General features: G+C 38.2%; 1 protein-coding gene across 1 annotated transcript in view; it reads right to left on the bottom strand.

Moving 5' to 3' along the window:
* Positions 1–2,783: 2,783 nt before the first annotated feature.
* The window catches only part of EPB41L4A (erythrocyte membrane protein band 4.1 like 4A), a 114,391-nt gene continuing 97,728 nt past the window's right edge, over positions 2,784–19,446 (bottom strand). Inside the window, exons 17-23 of the mRNA XM_053932754.1 lie at positions 17,955–18,032; positions 13,456–13,575; positions 8,821–8,868; positions 8,146–8,214; positions 7,141–7,251; positions 6,043–6,124; positions 2,784–4,953 (exon numbers count right to left, since the gene is read on the bottom strand). Of these exons, the coding sequence (XP_053788729.1) occupies positions 4,825–4,953; positions 6,043–6,124; positions 7,141–7,251; positions 8,146–8,214; positions 8,821–8,868; positions 13,456–13,575; positions 17,955–18,032 (637 nt within the window). The 3' untranslated portion in view covers positions 2,784–4,824. The remainder of the gene's footprint in view (positions 4,954–6,042; positions 6,125–7,140; positions 7,252–8,145; positions 8,215–8,820; positions 8,869–13,455; positions 13,576–17,954; positions 18,033–19,446) is intronic.

Raw genomic sequence — 19,446 nt, forward strand, 5'->3', positions numbered from 1 at the left:
ACCAACGGGAGTAGCTTTTTTAAACTTTTATTTTATTTTGTATGACTGGTTAACTGAATTGCACCCTTAAAAAAAAACAGACTATAAGGATCTGCTCAGCAATAAAATCTGAAGAGAAAGAATAAGAAATTTGTATTCTGGAACAAGTTACTACGTGTACTGAAGCTCTACTTTGCAGGAACTGGGTGGAGACCATGTGCTCCTGGGAAGTAGAAAAGTAAATCTTTTGGAGTTTGGGTTTTTTTTTGCTTTTGCTTCTGCTTTATTGAACTCCTTTATCTTGACCCACAAGGATTTTTTCCATCTAATTCCCTTGCCTATCCTGTTAAGGAGGGGAGTGATAGAGCAGCTTGGTGGGCACCTGGTGTCCAGCCAAGGTCAACATACCACAGCTCTTATTCAGGAGAACAAACACAGGAATAAAAACAGACACATTAAGGAGAGAGTGTCTACCACACTGGCTCTGAATCTGTGTGTTTGCTTTGACAGCTTACACAGTCTGCTGTGGCTCTCTGGTGATTTTTAGGTGAGAAAGGAAACTGGTATAGATGTGCACTGGAAATGCAAAGCTTACACTGACAACTTCCTGCTACAAGATAAAATACTTAATCTGGAGAAGCTGTATCCTCAAGTGGATTTTAATTGGTACTACACCTGTTTTTACCAGATGGTGGTGTCAAATGAATCTCTGTTTCTGAAGGCTTTGCTCCTTAGTGTAATGTAAATAAGACACACAGGCAACCATGCAATGCCCTAAAAATTCAAGTTTTACTTGACTTTTAAATAACCTGGACACAAGTATTGACACAGCCATCTATCAAACTCATTTTAAAATAAAGCACACACAATTGCTTCATGAATACCTAATGTACATGGAACAAATGTATCACATTGGTATAGGCGTGTATGTTGTCTTCAAACACCTTTCTAGGGAGTTCTGAATTAAACAAATCTTCCCAAAAGAAAACATGCTATCTCTTCACTTCAATACCCAGCTGTATAAAGGGAATGAATTTGGCAACTTAAATGGTAATGACTTTGCAACAAACATCACCAATATCATGAGCTTAGTTAGAATACAAGTTGCAGAGTTAGTGATACTGGTAAGAGGTGCAGTGTAGAAAATAGCAGGTCCAGGCTAGTTCCAAATGAAAGAAACCAGCCAACTAAGCAAGGGAACCAGTACAGGATATACAACAGTGTTTTTGTGCTGTGGTTAGCAAGCCCTCTTTATTGCATAAAATACATGTTTTGCAAAAGGTTGTACAAATATGTTGTAATTGTTGCTAATTATTGAGAGTTCTGTAACTTACCAATGCTTAGCACTTACAGAAGTCTCAGAAGAGGTAAAGGCAGAGGCACAGTTAAAATCATTGGCCTGAGATCAATTCAGGAGAACTAGGATGAGAATGCCTCAAATACCAATCCTTTGTCCAAGTGAGCAGGGGTCTATATGGCATTCAACCCCAGAGTAAGCTTCCTGACACTGTTACACATCTCTTTTGCCTGATTCATCAGGACGTACAAGTATTTTAGACTGACATCCAGACTCCAGATCTGAAAATGCAACTTCCTCTAGGCATTGAATGCCCCAGAAGAGCTGGGGAAGGGTAGCAACAGTGGAGAGGGCAAGGTGTAGCTCAGAGGTGTAAGAGGCTGGTCACTTAGACATGTAGAGCTAGTTTAGGTGTGGAAGGCATAGCTGTAACACAGTAAGTGTTTTCAGTGATTGATCATTTGTGTGTATCTCTCACAAAAATATCATAAAAAAGGTGCTTTTCCTCAAATGATTGAGGAAAAGAAGCTTGAAGGGAAAGGAGGATCACATATATGAAAGAAATTTGCTTTTCTGACAGTGATATCCTTGTTGCAAGTTTTGCCTTGTTTTGGCACAGCAAAACATTTGGAAAACGGGTAATAGAGGTGTTACATCTTTAGTCTTTTGTGGACACAAAACTGGATTGTAGTGGCCCAGTCTAACATCAGACTTGCTAAAAACCTGCTTCCTACATAGTCTCATCAGGGAGAGATTCAAATCTAGGGCTCTCTCCATAAACTTCTCATCTAAATGCAAAAAAGTTGGCTTTATTACAAAACAACTCTCCAGAGAATTTAAACCTTTCACTACTAGACTAGACAGAAGCTATTTTCTGATGAAGTGCAGTAAGTAAAATACCATGCACTTGGCTAATGGTATCCAGCAAAAACACACAAAAGGCCTGCAGGAAGATGAAAGCATACAGGAAAACATGAGGTTGGATATAAACCTTCTTGATCAATATTTAAAGATTGGCAAGATAGGTACACTATGTACAGATAATTCTCAAATAATAACACAAATCCTCCTGCAGTAGTAGATATGTACTACTTACTTGTGCCTGGGTAAGGATAGCAAACTAATGGTAATGATTAGAAAGCAGCAAACGAAGCAAGTGTGTAATGCTCCAAGCTGGAATACCTTCTCAAAGGAACAAGGAGTGGCTTTCATTGCTGACACGAACCAGTTCTTGTATAGTTTGTCATTTTTCAGTTATCTTCCAAAAGATTGCAATGCTCTCCATTAAGCCATTTTGCCATGCTGATGTTTTCTTTCGTAGGGGTTGGTCAGGGTTTTTTGTTATGGTTTGGATTTTTTTTTTTCCATTTTGGTTTTGTTTGTTGTTGGTTTTTTTTGGGTTTTTTTTTTTTGAGGGGGGGGGTTTGTTTGGTTGGTTTTTTTTGTTTTTTGTTTTTTGGTTTGGTTTGGTTTTTTTTTGTCTGGGCTTTTTTTGACTGTTGTTCTTGACAATACTATACAAGTTCATAAACAGATCCTAAAGGATCATTTTAAATTGGAGCAATGACAATGAAACCATTTAACAAACTTAAAAAGCTGAGCAAATACTTTAAGCCAAGCCCAACAATGTCCTAGAATTAAATCCAGAGGAAATTAAAAAAATTCTAAAGAACCTCCATGAAAACTGAATTTTTTACTACAGAGGGGTTCTTGCTCTTTCCTTCCCTTAGATTTGTTCACTGAGACTGTAGAAGCAGAGGTGTCCCAAGTAAATGACCAAAGTATTTGTTAAGTGTATCTGCCTTCCCTGCAGCACTTCCCAACATAGAGACCACTCCATACTGTGATAGGAATATACAAACTATGGCTGCCACCCTGGCTAGTAACATCCACCTGACCACCTCAGATCATGAACACTGAAGAATCAAAAAATAAAGTGAAAAATAAAATACATTGTACAACATTTTGCTTACCAGTTTAGTCAGTTAAAATGTGTATTAGTAATCCCATGCCTCTTGTAAGGTGTAACTTAAACACCTTTTGCTAACTTCAGTTCTCAAGCAGTGTTGCTTTTCTGACAGGGCTGCAATTCCCTGGTGTTGCTTGGACTGGAAGACACAGGATCACTGCAAGTCTCTGTGGGTTGTGAGGATTGAGTGCAGAGAGGACAGATGTAGAAAGGCACATGAGCTGCTACAGCTGTTTGCGACACTGTTTGACAAATTCAGTACTTAGTTCAGTAATTACACTTAGCTACAAATTACTTCCACAACACAAAGACTTTGCTAAGCTCCCTAGCAAGTCAGCAACACCTGAAGGTTCATCCATGTGCTGACTGTGGACAAATGGGAGGCAGAGAAGTAATTTTCAGATATTTGTAAGAAGCGGTAGGACAAGAGGAAAGCCAGGCATCACTTGAGATACATATTAGAAGATAACCCAGTCAATCATCATTAAAACTTCGTATTAATCATTACCATTAAAACTCAGTGCAGCATAATTAAAACTTAGTATTCCTACCATGACAATAGAAAAAAAAATTATAGTTCTCATACCTGAAATACTGCCTTTGTCATTTTAACATAGTAGAAATGGCTCAGAGAAGTGTCAGATTATTTTATATGAGATATTAAGACAGATTTTGCTAATCTAGATTAAAAAAAAAAAAAAAGAAAAAGAAAAAGCTATTTTCTAGCTGTTTTAAATACTACTCCACAAGTTTCATTTAACCAGCACTGAAGTGCCTTGTTAAGCAGTCTTAACACAGTGGGTCAATTTATATTCCCCCGTTTCCAGTGTGCTTTACTACAAGCTGGTAAATGTATTTCTGTGGTATAAAATGTTCATTTAAATAGTCCCTCTACACGAAAGGACATGCAAAATTTAGAACACTTAAACCTGCCCAAAGCAAAGTGAGTCTGTATCACCTCTGGAACACACTGCTACAGCATGTTACAGAGTCTATTGTTTTTGAGCTAAAATGGGTTGAGTCAGAATTTGTATCAACAACACAAGCATATGTTATTGTGCTAGGTTAAAATAACCCTTGTAAGAGCTATCTGTCCTTATGTCTCAGAACATAAGTTGATCCCCATATAAATTGTGAAGACAATTTCCCCATATCACACTGTATTGCACAATTGACCAAAAATATGACTATTTTACTTATCTTGAAGCATCTGATCTTGATCATGTCAGTTAACAGTCGCTTCTTGGAACAAGGCTATTCAGTTACAAAGCAGACCATGAAGCCTGTTTTGTTGCAGCAATTTTTTGTTGTTCATTTTTTGGAAATGTAACTGCTGATCTTTCAGTTTTGCAAAAACTTTTGGTTTGGATGTCTATCAGGCAGCTTGTCCTCAATCAGTCACACCACTAGAATGGTGTTGGTGATAAAACCATTGCCTGGTCTTCCCAGCAAGCAGGCTGCACTGCCAGTTGTCCTGAAGGAAAGACCACCACGTCAGCTTCAGTTCCTTCCCTTGCACACATAAAAAAATTATTACTTTCCAAAGACCAAAATCCATTCACCATCTTCAATTCATCAGTCAAGTCTCCACCTTGAAGCGTGACACCTGTACAGTTTTTACAATCTTAGTGTTGGGTTTTCCATCAACATTATTAGTGGATAGCAGAGGTGGTTCTTCTATTAGGTTGTCCTTAGATCCATTCTGCCTCTGAAGAGAATAAATTAAATGTGTTGTTGAAAAGATACAGCAGAATTTAAACACTATTTTGCTAACTTGTTATAAAAGCCTTAGGCCATTGGTATGGCAATTCATATATATATATATATATATATATATATATATATACACTCATTAGGAATATTAAAGGCCATTTATTTGATCAAACAGAACTTTTTTCCCCTCTTGCCTCCTCCCAGCTGCTGCCCCTTTGTGCTATTGCCTATTCAGGAAATGCCATGATTAATTATTTGATATTTAGCAAAACGCAGCAAGGAAACACTCACAAGGAGTTATTGGCCACTGTCATGAGGGAGCCTGGGGCAGAGGGAAAAGAGAGGTGTTTGTAGACACTGAACATTTTAACATTACTGTTATGGTAAGTTAGGTGTCTGGAATTCTCCCTTCCATGTTTTGGTTCTCCTGTTTTGTGTTTGTACAAAAAATCTGTGAGTGCTTTTGAATAGAATTTGTTTTTCACATTCAGTGCTCAATAAAACTATCAAAACTGAGAGATATGGTAGTGTAATATATGATGAAAGACAGTGATTAAGTTAGATTAACAAAAGGCAAGTTCTGTCCTTTTTAGATGTCAATAAAAATATATAAAAAATAGCCTAAAAATATTCAGTATTTGTGGGGGGAAAAATAAAAGAGAAAGGAAAAGAAAAGAAGCACTGTTTCAAGCCCAAGCAACAAAACTCTTCAGACAACTTCTAAAAGAGATGATTAAATGGTGTGATTACAACTGCATCACAACCACATCTGCATAATTCAAGAAGTGGTAAAAGTCAGTTTTCCTTCTGTGACAAGCAGATATGCATCTTAGGAATGCATCAGATTGGGAGAGTTCTCCAGCAGCAGAAGCAGGTGTTCACAGGGGCATATGCTAAGAACTACATGTATTTTGGGATACAAACAAAATGTAAGTAAAATAAAAAAAATCAATTCACACTGCTGCTGAAAAAAATCTCGTCTTTATTTTTCACTGAAAAACAAAGAGTATCTTAAATAAAGCACTAGAGCCCCACTTCTCCCTCCAATAAAGAGGAAAATTTCAAAGGATGTACAATAACTAACCTGTTGAGTCAGCTGGATGCTGGGAACTTTTCCATCTGAAGATCGTGTAACAGGCAGTGGAGGGACCAGATCAGTTTTGATACTGGAATTATGATATCACAAAATGGATATTGCTTTAATGAGGTAAACTGTAACACTGCAGAGTAAGAACAATGAAACTGACAGACTGCTCTATAGATCTGAAAGGCTTTTATCACCTGACTTGGGACATCTGAAAGCTGTCATGCTGATCTTCTGGGGGCACCTTCGGGGCATAGCCCATCCCATCCCTGTCTTTTCCTGGTCTTTGGAAGCAGCCCAAATTGATACAACATCATTGAATCATAGAATGGTTTGGTTTGGGAGGGACCATAAAGATCATCCAGTTCCACTTCTTGTTGTGGGCAGGGACACCTTCCACTATCCCAGGTTGCTCAGAGCTCCATCCAACCTGGCCTTGGACACTTCTAGGGATGGGGTAGCCACAACTTCTCCAGGCAACCTCTGCCAGGGCCCAGCCATCCTCATGGCAAAGACAAGTCTCACATAAACACATGTGCCACACCTCCTTCAGGGTGCTATCCAGCTAAAACTAGCCTTTCAGGTGGGGGCTGCTGTTCATATTTTTATGGCCTTGCTGCAACCTAGAATGGGGCTGTTGCTTTTCCATTCATAAGTACTCTTCAGTCTTCTAGGAAAGCCTGATCCACCAATTCATGAAGAGGGTTTTACCAGAGTTCCTATGAAACAAATTACAGAGCTAGCACAGATAACATCTTAACCTATCAAGGCTGAAGTTACCTGGAAAGCAACTCATGGATTATCATCCCCAAAGCAACTTTATGACCTACCACTAAATTCCAATACAGGTTTATTTCAGCCTTTTCAGTTTTTCCTCCTTCCCAATGGATCAGGAAAACCACTGTGGCTGAGAACAGACCACAACTGGTTTCAGAGTTGTTTCATTCACGTTTAGCTCTGAAGACCTACTATTCAGGGGGTTGCCTGAACCCTTTGCCACCAACAAGCCACATTTATGCAGCTTCTTACCACCATGATCTCTAAACAACTTCTGAGCTGCACTAGACTAGTTCAGTGCTAATAACCACTTTCACATACTTCACTTCAGACAGGACAGATCTCTCCCCATCAGAGCACTGGGACCGCCGGTACTGCCGGTAGCTGCGAGGTGAGTGTGAGTGCCGGATACGGATGGGGTCACCTTGAGTCCTGAGAGAGACACAGAAATCATAACAGAGGGTTGGTAAACCAGATCTTCAGCACAAAACAAAAATTCAGCTGCAAACTGACAGCCTTCCCATTTTGTACTAAAGTGTAACAGATGGCTTCTAGCTGAATTTAAAGGGCTAATACTTATTTTTCAAGGACTGTACTTGGAATTCAATGCTTTAAGAGAGCAGAGGTCACAAACTGGCATGCCCATATTTGAGAAGGGAACTTTAATAAAGAATGTATTAATTTATATGTCCCTAACATCAGCCTTTTTTGCCTAGTGGTGTTTGGAAATACATGATAATGCAACCCAGGATCCCATTTGTGCCACATTCAGCTGCTTACACTGACACATGGAATCCCAAATGGGCAATTATTGCAGTGAAATGGATGCTGGTTCTTAAGGAAATAGTTATGCCCTGGCAGCTGCCCATGACAAACCAGGGAAGGGATTAAAGAGTACCTTGGATGATTGGAATATTTAAAACAAAGAAGTTTAAGAAAGAATTGATTTTCTTGTTTTCATTCACTTCTTTCTGGTTCTGTAGTTTATAATATAAGAAAGTTTCATGGCTAGCATAGGGAGACATACAGAATCTACAGACAGGTTGATGAGTGTGTGGGAGAGATTAGGAGAGATTAAGATTTTTTTTTTTCTTATTTTGAAAAGGAAAAATATTTGATTTTAAGATTATTAAGTATCCCCACCCAACCCATAATAGGGGAGTATTTGGAATAGATATGAGCATATAGATTATATATAAACCCATACCTATTTCAGTAGGACAGAGTTCACAGTAAAGTAAAAAAAGTGGGCCTTTATATTCACAAACAAAAAATAAAAAAATAAAAAAAAATAAAAAATAAAAAAAAAATCTGACATAAACTCACTCTACTTTAGTGTATGGAATTTCTTTCAATTGCTCCTCGGATAGGCCAGATGGATCCACAAGCTCCTTCCTATAAAGAAAGGATCAGGAAAAGTAAAATATGTAACAGTAACTGTGAAGTGCAAAAATTTTTTTTAGATTTGGCTGAAAAGATTTACTAAAACAAGCTGTTGTCAGCCCTGAAGCTGACTTGACATCAAAATAGGACACCTATTTTGAAATAAGTGTAACTTCACCTTGATTGCATCAACTGCGTGTCTCATCCTGTTCCACCTTCTTCTCACCTCCCTGCAAATCTGATCTTGTCGCCTCAGAATATCATAAACATTATGTGTGCTAAACACATAAATAAAAGTGAATATGCTTTGGAATTGCTAAATATCTTCCTAAGCAGTAATGGAGTGTCATGCTAAAAGTGTCAATATTGACATTTTGGAAGCCACATAGGAATAAATCTCTAAAATGATGTATTGTTCTTTAATAATTAATTTAAATACAATGGTCATCTTTATTCATTGCACTCAGTGACCTGCAATATATTCTATACACAGGAGGTCATTAATATACACATAATTTACTGAAACTAAATCAGTGTAGTGCCACAGTGGAGGGGAATTGAATAACTACATTAAAGGCAAACCAAGCATCTCTCAGACCCTACAAGGACCATACTTACTGAATATGTTTCCACAGTTCTTCTTTAGCTTGCACATCTGGGCTTCTCCTATAAATATCAACAAAGACAACAAAGGCTCAGCTGTGAAAACCATCATCTGACATGTCACCTATTTATGGACTTAAATATTTTAGCAAGTATTTAATTCACATGTAAAGAACTTACCAAAGATGGTAATCTCCTACATAGAGGTGTAGCAAAGCAAGCCTGAGGGGCATGTTTAGCATTTTCTACTAAATCACAGAATGCACAGAATGATAACCTCTTTATTTTTACTTTTCTTTTCCTTTTCTATTGCAAGGTAAGTGCAAAACCACCGCTGTTGTTTAAGCTGCACCTGGAATTCACCCAAACCCATTCAGAGTAAGCAAAGATTTTAGACAGTGGCAAGGACTACATTTGCATGGAGAGATCAATTATCTCTTTTCCTTGTTGTTACATAAGCTCAGTGTCAACAGCTAGACTGTTCCACGCTATCTAAGATGTGAGGGATGCAACTTTTAGACACATACAGCACGCATAAACACGCCCAAAGTTTCTCAAATACCAAGTCTTACACCATCAGGTCATACAGCCTGATCTTTTTTTCTCTTAGACAAAAAGGCCTAATATATTCAAAGATACTTTAGGAGGGATATAATCCAAATTTAGATGCTGATCAAGGAGAACAGCAGAGATCTCCATTTTTGCACCTCTAAATGGGCTCTCACCATTACCATGTTTGGCTGATTTCCAGACTTCAGCTTTTCAGACTTCAGGGATACTGTTCAGAGACATCTATATTGCAGTAAACACTATACAGCTGATGTAAAAGAAGAATATTTGGGGATGGTAATATTTTGGGATACTTTTTAGATTTTATAGGAGCAAAAATACTAGGAGATACTACTTGACCGGTTTATAAGCATCAGAGAAAGACCAAAGGGCAAAAAATAGCCTAGCATTTGTGTTTCCCTAGTAGGGTTAAAATTAATTCATCCATAACCACCTCAGGCTCCAAAGCTTTCCAGGCAGGATGATTCCCACCCTTGATAAACTGTTGTCCCTTCCAGCTCCTCAGGTTCTCATGGTGGCAACAGCTACAGCATGGGTGGTTTACAGTCCATTTGTTGTCTGTGTTCAGAGGTTTTTAAAGATTCCTTGGGTTTCTGTTTATTATAATGCATTTAGTTTTCTCTGATTTTCACTTCTATCAGTGCCTCCTGCTTTCTGTGTACAATACCAGCTCCAGATATTTTTCTCTGTGATCTCTGCCATTTTCCCTCTTTCCATCCCTGCAATTACACTAATAATAAAGACTTTGCTGTACAATACCAATTTAGCAGTATGGCATCCCATGATAAAAAAAGGAAAAAAAATTATAAAAAGGCTAAATACAGTACTCCTAATACTCCTTCACCCCTCTTGCATTTACTTCTCTTTATTACATCTGTCCAGACTGCTTTTAACTCCCTGATGCAGTAAATGCAGTGGCATTTAACAGCCTTTCTCACCCCTCAGTTTTGAACTTTCAGCCCCCATGTAGCTTCCTGCTTACAAAATAGCAGCTGCAAACCCTGCGATCACCCTGGGGGTGGAAAGATAGGCATCCTCTTCTGAGGCTGAATAATCAGACAGTGGGGGATGTGAAAGCTCCCCGGAAAATGCCAGCTTCTCCAGGGAGGCTTTGTCATGCTTACAAGCCCTAGTTTGCCCGGGGAAGCAAAGCCCCAAGGTCGCTCCCTAACCCAGGACCTGCACAAAGCAGGGTATTGTACGCACCACTGACCCATTTGATCAGCTCGTGGCTTTTACTTATTCATGGAAATACAGCAGTTCAGGACCTGGCCTTAAGTCTCAAGTATCACAAAGCATCGTGTGAAGCCCCACCGACAGTAAGAAATACTAATTTGTGCAGCAGCATGGAAAGAGAATGGCTAAATAAGAAGACATCTTCACTTCTCCACTTTCTGGGAACTGTGCCTCCTGCTTTCTGTGACCAGCTCCAGGTATTTTTCTCTGTGATCTCTGCCATTTTCCTTCTTTCCATCCCTGCAATTACACTAATAATAAAGACTTTGCTGTACAATACCAATTTAGCAGTATGGCATATCATGGGAAAAAAAAGAAAGAAAAAGAAAAAAGGGCTAAATACAATGAATCCTCAGAGCAAACTTCTCTTAGACTTCACATCCTGCAACTAGTTTTTTTCATCTGTTTAAGAAGTTACCATACTGGGATAACCTTACAGCATTTATTCAGGTTAGCTCCCCACCAAAGAATATAAAGAAATATGATGCAGATAAAGTAACTTAATTAAGGCATTTTCTTTCCAAAGGCCTGTTCCCCTTCCTTTGAAAGCCAAACGACAGAAAGCTTACAAAAATAAAAGTGAAATGTAAGATGAAATGTAGATATTGCATATACTGCATAGGACATTCATGTTTGTATGGTTCTTAAGAGCCCACAACAAAGCAATTCTTCTGTTAAATCTTTAAAGCCAGATCACAATCCCCCTTTTACTTTGTTTTAATCTTTTTACTGTGAATTTTTTTTAGAACTCACTGGTTTGATATATAGGACTCATACTGTCGTATCTCAGTATCTGAATCAATACCTTCTGGACAATTTGCATGCTAATCAGTTTCTCTAATGCACAAGAAACCTAATGGGACTTCCCAGTAAGTGATGAATCTCGTGGGGTTTTTTTGTTTATTTTTTATTTGGTTTGCACAAGCTGGAACAGCTCTACACATTAATAAGGTCTACATTAATTTTTGTGCCTGCATCTGCACCCTTATTAATATTTGAGTTTGAGTCAAAAATGATAAATCTAAATAGCCATGGAATTTTATGGCCATTCTTCTTAATTAGAAAAAGCCCTTTGGCTACACGGATGTTTTACATGAACTCTTGAAAATAAACCCTGTGGAACTAGAATTGGGAGCTCTCTGCATTTGCTTATTCCTTTAGGAGAAAGAAAGGTTAAATTCCTGTCAAATACTTTTATTCCCAAGACCAAGGAGACACCACCATACCACCACGAATGATTGATATTACTCATTATCAAGCAAATGAAATGGACTGTGCCAGGCACAGTAACAAACATTCCAGACACTACTTCACCTATCCAAAGGGAAGCTCTAGTTACAAATGCAATAATGGACTTACTGTGAAAGAATTACCTTTTCTACTAAATTTAAGGGTTTGTATCAATTTTTAAACGGGCAAGTTGAAATGACCATTTGACAACATTTAAAACCAAAACAACCATAATCTATGGAATTATGTTTTCTTTTCTTCTGAACTGTATCCAGTCAAGTAAACAAGCTGAGCCAAACTAAATTAAATACATTGTCTTTTAATGTACTACATGCTAACAGTTAAATGCCTTTTACTAATTTATTTTCAAAAATTAATTTGGGCTTATTTAATTGTCAGTTTGTTTGGTTTTGTGTGGCTTATTTAACTGGAGAGTGTGATATAAAGGGATAGCAAAAGGAAATGAGAAGCCTTCCAAAATCTTCAGGACTTCCTAATTTCTTTGCTTGCTCCAGGACCTTTGCTTTCTAAGTTAGATGCTTAACATCTATGTGTTTTTGCTAAAAGTAGTTTAAATGAAATATAACTCCAAATGTCACTGTGCTGGAAAATCAAAGCCATTTCATAAGTTAAGTTAACCACAAGAGGGAACCCGTGCTGTCCAAACAACGAGATTTACCTGGCCTGTGGGGAAAAAAAAAAAAGTTGGCTACAAATGTAATGTAACCATTATTAATGGAGTACATTTCCTACTTTACAGCACTTTCTGTATATAATAAAACAAACCAAAATCAAATTTAATCAACTGTATTCGCTGGATTCCATACAAGTAAGCTTTAATAATCTTGAAGTTTAGTAATATATCATTGTACAATTCCACCTAATAACACATGACTTTTGTGCAGCTGAAAGTGAACAAGTCTGTACAAAGCCTGTTAAAGAAGGAATTCCAGCATTTGGACCTTTAAAGGTAAATTCTGCTCCTCATAAAGAAATAAAACTCTGCACTATAAAACTGGAGACAGCAATGAGTTCTATCAATATGGACAACAGGCTGTAAGCAGGAACAGCAGTGCCTGGCATTACGGCTCCATCATGGAAATCATGACATTGGGATGCAATATACCACTGACTGCGGCTTGTCAGGGATAATTTGACATGGAAACATGAACAGCTGCTTTTGGCTGGAACACCACTGCAGATATATGATTAAACAGGTGTGCATGTATTCCATGAAAATGTTTGCAGCTATCAAGTAAAATCTCAATGCTTCCACAGACATGCTGCCCAGAAAAGAGGAATCACTGTACCCATTACAGAACTAATGTTCAATGAGCCACAGAACCATCCAGGACTTATTCCCAAGTGATGGACAGAGTTTCTCAGCAGCTTTGTTACAAAGCCCTCTCTGCATTATTTGTGCCCTAGAATTCAAATCACTAAACAAAGGCAATTTGACCACAAAGACAAATCTTCTAATGTGGGAGTATGCCACATGAAAATCTCTGCTCCTCAGCAGCTGAGGGCCACCGCCACAATGGAGATATTCCTCCTGCTCTTTAACACGATTAAACAGCCTTAATTTACACATCAAAGGGTGCAAGGGTTACATACGATCGAGATCTGTGCCTGGATCGCCGGTAGTTTGGATCTGCCTGGGTTTTCCCCTTCTGCCGCCGCAGCACAGCCTCCCACTGAGGAGCTGAGTCAACCATATCATTCTCCTGCCGCAGCCTGTGAAGGAGATACCAAGAGTTTAGTCTGAGAGCTCTGAGCACTGGATGCTCTGAGAAGCAATGGGGTATTTCCACTCCCACCCTCCAAAAACTTCAGCTTCTGCAATGTTGTACTTAACCTTTCATCTTGCTAAATTTTAACTAATGCTCCCAAACTGCTTTAAAGTGTAAGAACTATATAAAAGAAAACTCACTGATTTGTTATTTAGAAACAGTACGAGCCCAGAATTTAACAATCCATGCCTTTAAGGACAGACCCACAACTTGCATTCTTCTTCCCAGTCCAAGCCAAACATCTGGATTTTTTTCCCTGTTTACATATTCCACTCTACCTCATCTCCACCAAATGGGAGACCCACATCATGATACAAGTTCTATTACAACTTTCAGAAGCACTTTACTGCAGCATGCACCTTCCTAGCATCCAGGAAAAAAATCTGCTTGGTGAGCTCCCACTCAGAAGAATCATTCTTTCATCCCAACCTGCAACAAAGCTCAGAATGCATGCAGATCTCCATGGCACTCCTTCTGCACCATCCCCTGAGGCTTTGATCCCTGTCATGGCTTGTGTGGATCTAAATTACATGCTGTGCTTTTTATTTCTTCCTTTTTTATTTGGTTTCTTTAAAATCAATTAATTCATTAATGGAATTCATTACAGATTGAGCCAAATATCAAAATCCTGTCAACTCAGCACATTTGTTAGCAGGCTGCAGTAATTCCACAATGCCACAGCCCTCTAGGCAGCCAGGCAGTGCTTGACCAAAGTTCCATAGATGCTTCCCACAGTTTTGAGGTTGCACATATGACTTTTGGGATGAAATGCTAAGGTGATGGAGCAAATGGATATGCTTGGTCACAGCAGTGAATTTAAAATTCAGCAGAGATTCCAAAACATCTCTGGAAAATACCACCCAAGCGTGGATTGTCTGATTGGATGGTATGACTGGGATACTGGAGAAACCAGAGGGAAGACTGACAGGTACAACAAACAAAGAAGCCAACAGAGATAAAGGGATTACACTGGAGACATAGGCAATGCAAAGTACGTTGTTGTTGCTCCTCACTTCAGATGTACTTTTCTCTTTGAGTTTTGAATTATATCAGGCTAAACCAGCTACACAGGCTTCTGCTTTTCCTTTAATCAGATCTTCTCTCACATGCATAATGAATTTTGAGCTCAATCCCCAGCTACTGTAAACAGCCACAACTCTACCAAATGGTATGAAGCATCTGGAGAAGACTGCAACCTCAGGTTTTGATTTCTAAGCAAATCTTTTTAAATCTGTAATCTGCTGACAGGTATTAACATAAACTTCTATCTAAGGATTTAGTAGAAAGACTCACACAGCAGCAAGTAATGAGTTGCGATTTTCATCCCAAATAATCCAATTTGTACAAACAGCAATCATCTCATATGCTATAGACACAACCAACTGCCTCCCACAATGGCAGTCACTTGCACAAAAGTACTGAAAATCTAAATATATAAAGTTAGCATAAAATGAGTAGTGTCAGTGCACTCTAAGTACTGTTGCACCGTGGCAGAACTCTATTAGATGGAGACATGAAGAAACAAAACATACATTTTGCAGCTGCAAAGAAAGATAGTATGCTTACATTTAACAAAGTAAAAGATGACCAAGGTACCACAATCTCTACATGAAATTCATTATTTGAATGCAGTGTTCAAATTCTAATAATTTTGGGGCAAATTTTTTAGGTTTTTGGAGACAGAAATGACAAAAAAATGCTGAAAGAAGTTTAGCTCAATCCTAAATCTCTTAATTTCTATTAATCCTAAATCCTAAATTCTAAATTTCTATTTGAAGGTACTTTTGAATAAAAACTGTTGCCCTTGTACTGAAAGCCCATTACAGTTTTCATTTCAAATTTTTCACTGAGCACTGGCACAGGTTGCCCAGAGAGGTGTCAGTGTCTCCATTCTTGGGGATACTGAGAAGCTGGATGGGAATGATCCTGCACCACCAGCTCTTGGTGGCTCTGCTGGAGGAGTGGTTGCACCAGATGACACCCAGAGGTTCCTGCCAGCCTCAACCATTCAGTCACTCTCTGATTCTAATCAGATGCATCTTCTAAGTGTAGAAGGAAAGCATACTTCAGTACACACTGTCTGCTCCTTTTATATATTTTTTATCTACACAATAAATTTGGACCATAGGATTGAAAATGCAAATGCATTTCTTCTGTGATTGAAATACGCTCATCACAGGTTCTTCTTCACTTTCATATGAACATCTGCTTAGGAGAAAACATTTACATAATGGAGGGAAACCTCAAAGATTGAGATATGATAAAACATTTTCCCCAAGATTTTTCTAGTTTTCTACCTTCTCATCTACATTTCTAGTTTTCTCTGATAATTTGTTTTCTTCTAGCAAATAGTTCATAGTGATGTCTTGTCATGTGAACAATATATTCTACTCTACTATGATCAGAAGCAGACTTCTTTGGTTAACGTGAATATTCACTCATTTTATTCCAATAAAATAAACCAATTTTGTTTATTCTTGTGTCAGGGATTTGATTATTGTACTGGGAAATAAATTGTAATCGTTTATGCAACAGCAGAAACTTCAGTAACAGCAGCTGCAAGCCTCGTTATAATGTCTTATATAGGGCTAGCCCATCTCTGAAAACAGGAAAGCTGCTCAAAGCCTCTGACCTTCCAGCTTGTTATGTTCCTGCTATGGATGCTAACAAAATGCAGAAATTCATTATGACTGGTGGTTTTCCTGCACCTGCTCACAAGGAACAAGTCTTAGACTTCCAACTCATTTAGTACTTGTTTAATCTAACAATGATAATGATTTTTTTTCTGGTCAGCTTTCAAGTGATCACCTAAGAACAAGAGATGCTGAAACATTAACATTTTTGTTGCATCTTCCATTTCTGAAAACATGAAAAACTTAGAAACAAACAAAAAATTTTGATTTTTTTTTTTAATTTTTTTTCCATTAAGTGAGGAAGCGTAGGTAAAGGCCCTTTCATTCTTCAAAAAATGAAAAGCAGTACTTAATCCGTCTTACAATTCAGTGTTTATATTGCCAGGAGTTCTTAAAAACATTCTTGTGGTCAGTCTCTAATTTCTTTCACTTGCTTGTGGAGCTCCCTGCACAAGGAGTTTCACAAGAGGAAAAAAAAACCTGGCAAGAGAGTTCTAGGAAAAAGGGATACAATATACCATTTACTGCTGATCATTGAAACTACACTCAGCATGTCATTTAAACTTCAGCTGAGAAACAAACCTTCCATGCACACTAGGTTATTGTTAGCCAAGTACAAGACTGTGCTATAATTTAGGCAAGCTTCAAAGAAATCTCATGTCTCAGATGTGCTTTATGCCATCCCATGTGAGTGTCACAATGATTTTTTAACATTTCTTTAACTACTGCAAGTCATGCTGAAAATGTAATTATACTGCATATTCCTGCTGCACTATCTAGCATGCAATTATTTCTCAGCGCTTCCAGAGAACTGGAAATCATTTATCACTGAATATAAGACATGAAGAAATGATGGCATCTCATGCAGACAGTAACTTGGAAACTTTGCCTTAAAACAGTTTCTCTTTTGTCTAGCTACATTTCTCTTGCACTGTGTTTATGCAATATGAGGAAATTCTACATACTTTTAAAAAGTATATTTTCAGAAATACCTCCAGGATGTTGTGATCTCCAGTGCAACACAAAATACACAGCTTTGAAAGGAATTTATAAGAAATCAGTAGTTATGCCATCTTTTTCATACCAGCAGCAAGAAAAATAGAATGTATAATACAGGACTTGTTAGCATCACTTGATAAGAACTATTGCTGTCCTTTTAAAACTTGATGCTATACACATTTTGGGTTTGGGCCCACACCTGACATTTTGGAAAACAAAATCTTTATACAATCAAATACATGAATTTAAAAACAACATTGAGATTTATATCCACTAAAAATATTTTTACTTCTCAACAGCTTATTTTCTGCTTGAAAAAATCTGCACTTGAATTTGTGAGGTAAAAGTATATGCTGATAATATCATTATAAGATATTATCCACTTTATTTGCATTTATACTGCAAGACTTTTGTAAGTGTGGCCTGTACTTGATCTTGTGGTTCATTACTGAGCTCTTCCCAAGCAGCAGGAGGGCAGACATTCATTGCATACAACTGTGATGATGTATTCTGGCAATTATTGCTCTTCTTATTCAGAAAAGGGTACCTGGCAGTACAACCTGGTTGCCTCAGGAGGACTGTATACAAATAAAGTATGCTAGATCCCTTCTTACTAGGTTTATCTGAGAAAAGTCCATCTCTGTTTGTCTGTTTCATGTTTCCCCGTCAAAAATATTTAATATATTGTCACCTGTTTCTCTTCTTCCGATGCTCTCTGTTGGAATTTTCGGATTCACTGCCACTGCTGGTGTTACAACGGGACCGTGACCTGGAGAAGAGAAAAGCAACATCTCAGGACAAATTTATCTACTAACACCAGAATTATTGCAGTACTAAATGAGGAAAGAATAACACTGTAAAGACATTACTCAGAAAATCAGAATTAAAAGACTCTGGAGGGCTTGTCTACACCTGCAAGTCATATTATCTTTTACTTATTAATTGATTGGGAAGCACTGCTTCAAAAGTAGTACACCCAGAGTGTAGTATCAGGTGAGTGCTATTTTAATTTTGAATAATTTCACTGTTTCATTTATTTTTTAAAATGTTTATTATTTTATCAGCATTCTTCAGCATTCTTTTTGCATGTGCCACATCAATTTGTTTCTTGGAGGTGTGAAATGTTTCATATCTAATCTGCATGGCTCTCTTCTTCTTGCACATTCTGGTACACCCAACAGAAATGATACAGAATTTTGTGTTTGCAAGCAAAACAAAATGCTCACATAACATTCTATTCCCCTCAACTTCCATCCTGTAAGTTCCTATGCCCTCAGTCTATGGAGTCTGTTCTCCTATACCTCCTAAATTAGAAAACCATTAGTTCAAATATCTCCCACTGAAACAAAAATGTGCTATAAGAACAGGACAGCTAAAGTCTAGGAAAATCAGCTCAGCCAGCTTGTCAGAAGGAAATGTCAGGCGGCCTGGAAGAAACACCAGTAGCATGTCTGCTACGGAGCAGCAGAGTCTCCTGCTCTTCATGGAGAAAAAAGAAGGCTGTGCTACCTACAGGCAAACTCCTCTTTACTACGTGAGACCCTTAAATCCGTGATTGCATTTTGGAGCACACAGACCAGCTGTCAGGGCCTAGAATCCAGGACTCTGCCACTCTACCACTAGCTAGATTCTAAAGACTGGCACTCTCATTAAAATCTGGTTTGGATCGTTTGTTCTTTAGTGTGAGGATGGTCTCGGAATGGTTGGATTTGATGATCTGAAAAAGGTCCTTCCCAACCTGAACATTTCTGTGATTCCATGAACACCCCCAAAGACAGACGTGTTTCTCTACTATACTGACAGCCCAGCTGATTAATGAGGAAAGCTGGCTGATATTTACAGGAGCTAGTCTACAAGGATTTAGGTTGTCTGGAATTGGAATTGGTGATGGTTTTGCTGCAATGGAAAATAGAATTTTTCTTCTGAGGTCTCTGGCCATGAAATAGGAGCTATAAGGGGATACATATTTTCTTATGCCTCCTGACTTTTCTTTTGCTCTTTGATAGCTAATATTTGTAAGAGGACAGATTCATTAAACTACATCTCAAACAAGACAAGGAGAGAAAGCAGTTCCTTAGGTGTAAGTAACAGGGAAAGGGAAGGGAAGCATTTAATTCCCTTTACTTCCTACAAGGTAGGAAGTTCCTGACTAGTTCACTGCATGTTCTAACGGTTTAGGAAGA

The sequence above is a fragment of the Vidua chalybeata genome, chromosome Z (genome assembly GCF_026979565.1).
Source record: "Vidua chalybeata isolate OUT-0048 chromosome Z, bVidCha1 merged haplotype, whole genome shotgun sequence".
Lineage (NCBI taxonomy): Eukaryota > Metazoa > Chordata > Aves > Passeriformes > Viduidae > Vidua > Vidua chalybeata.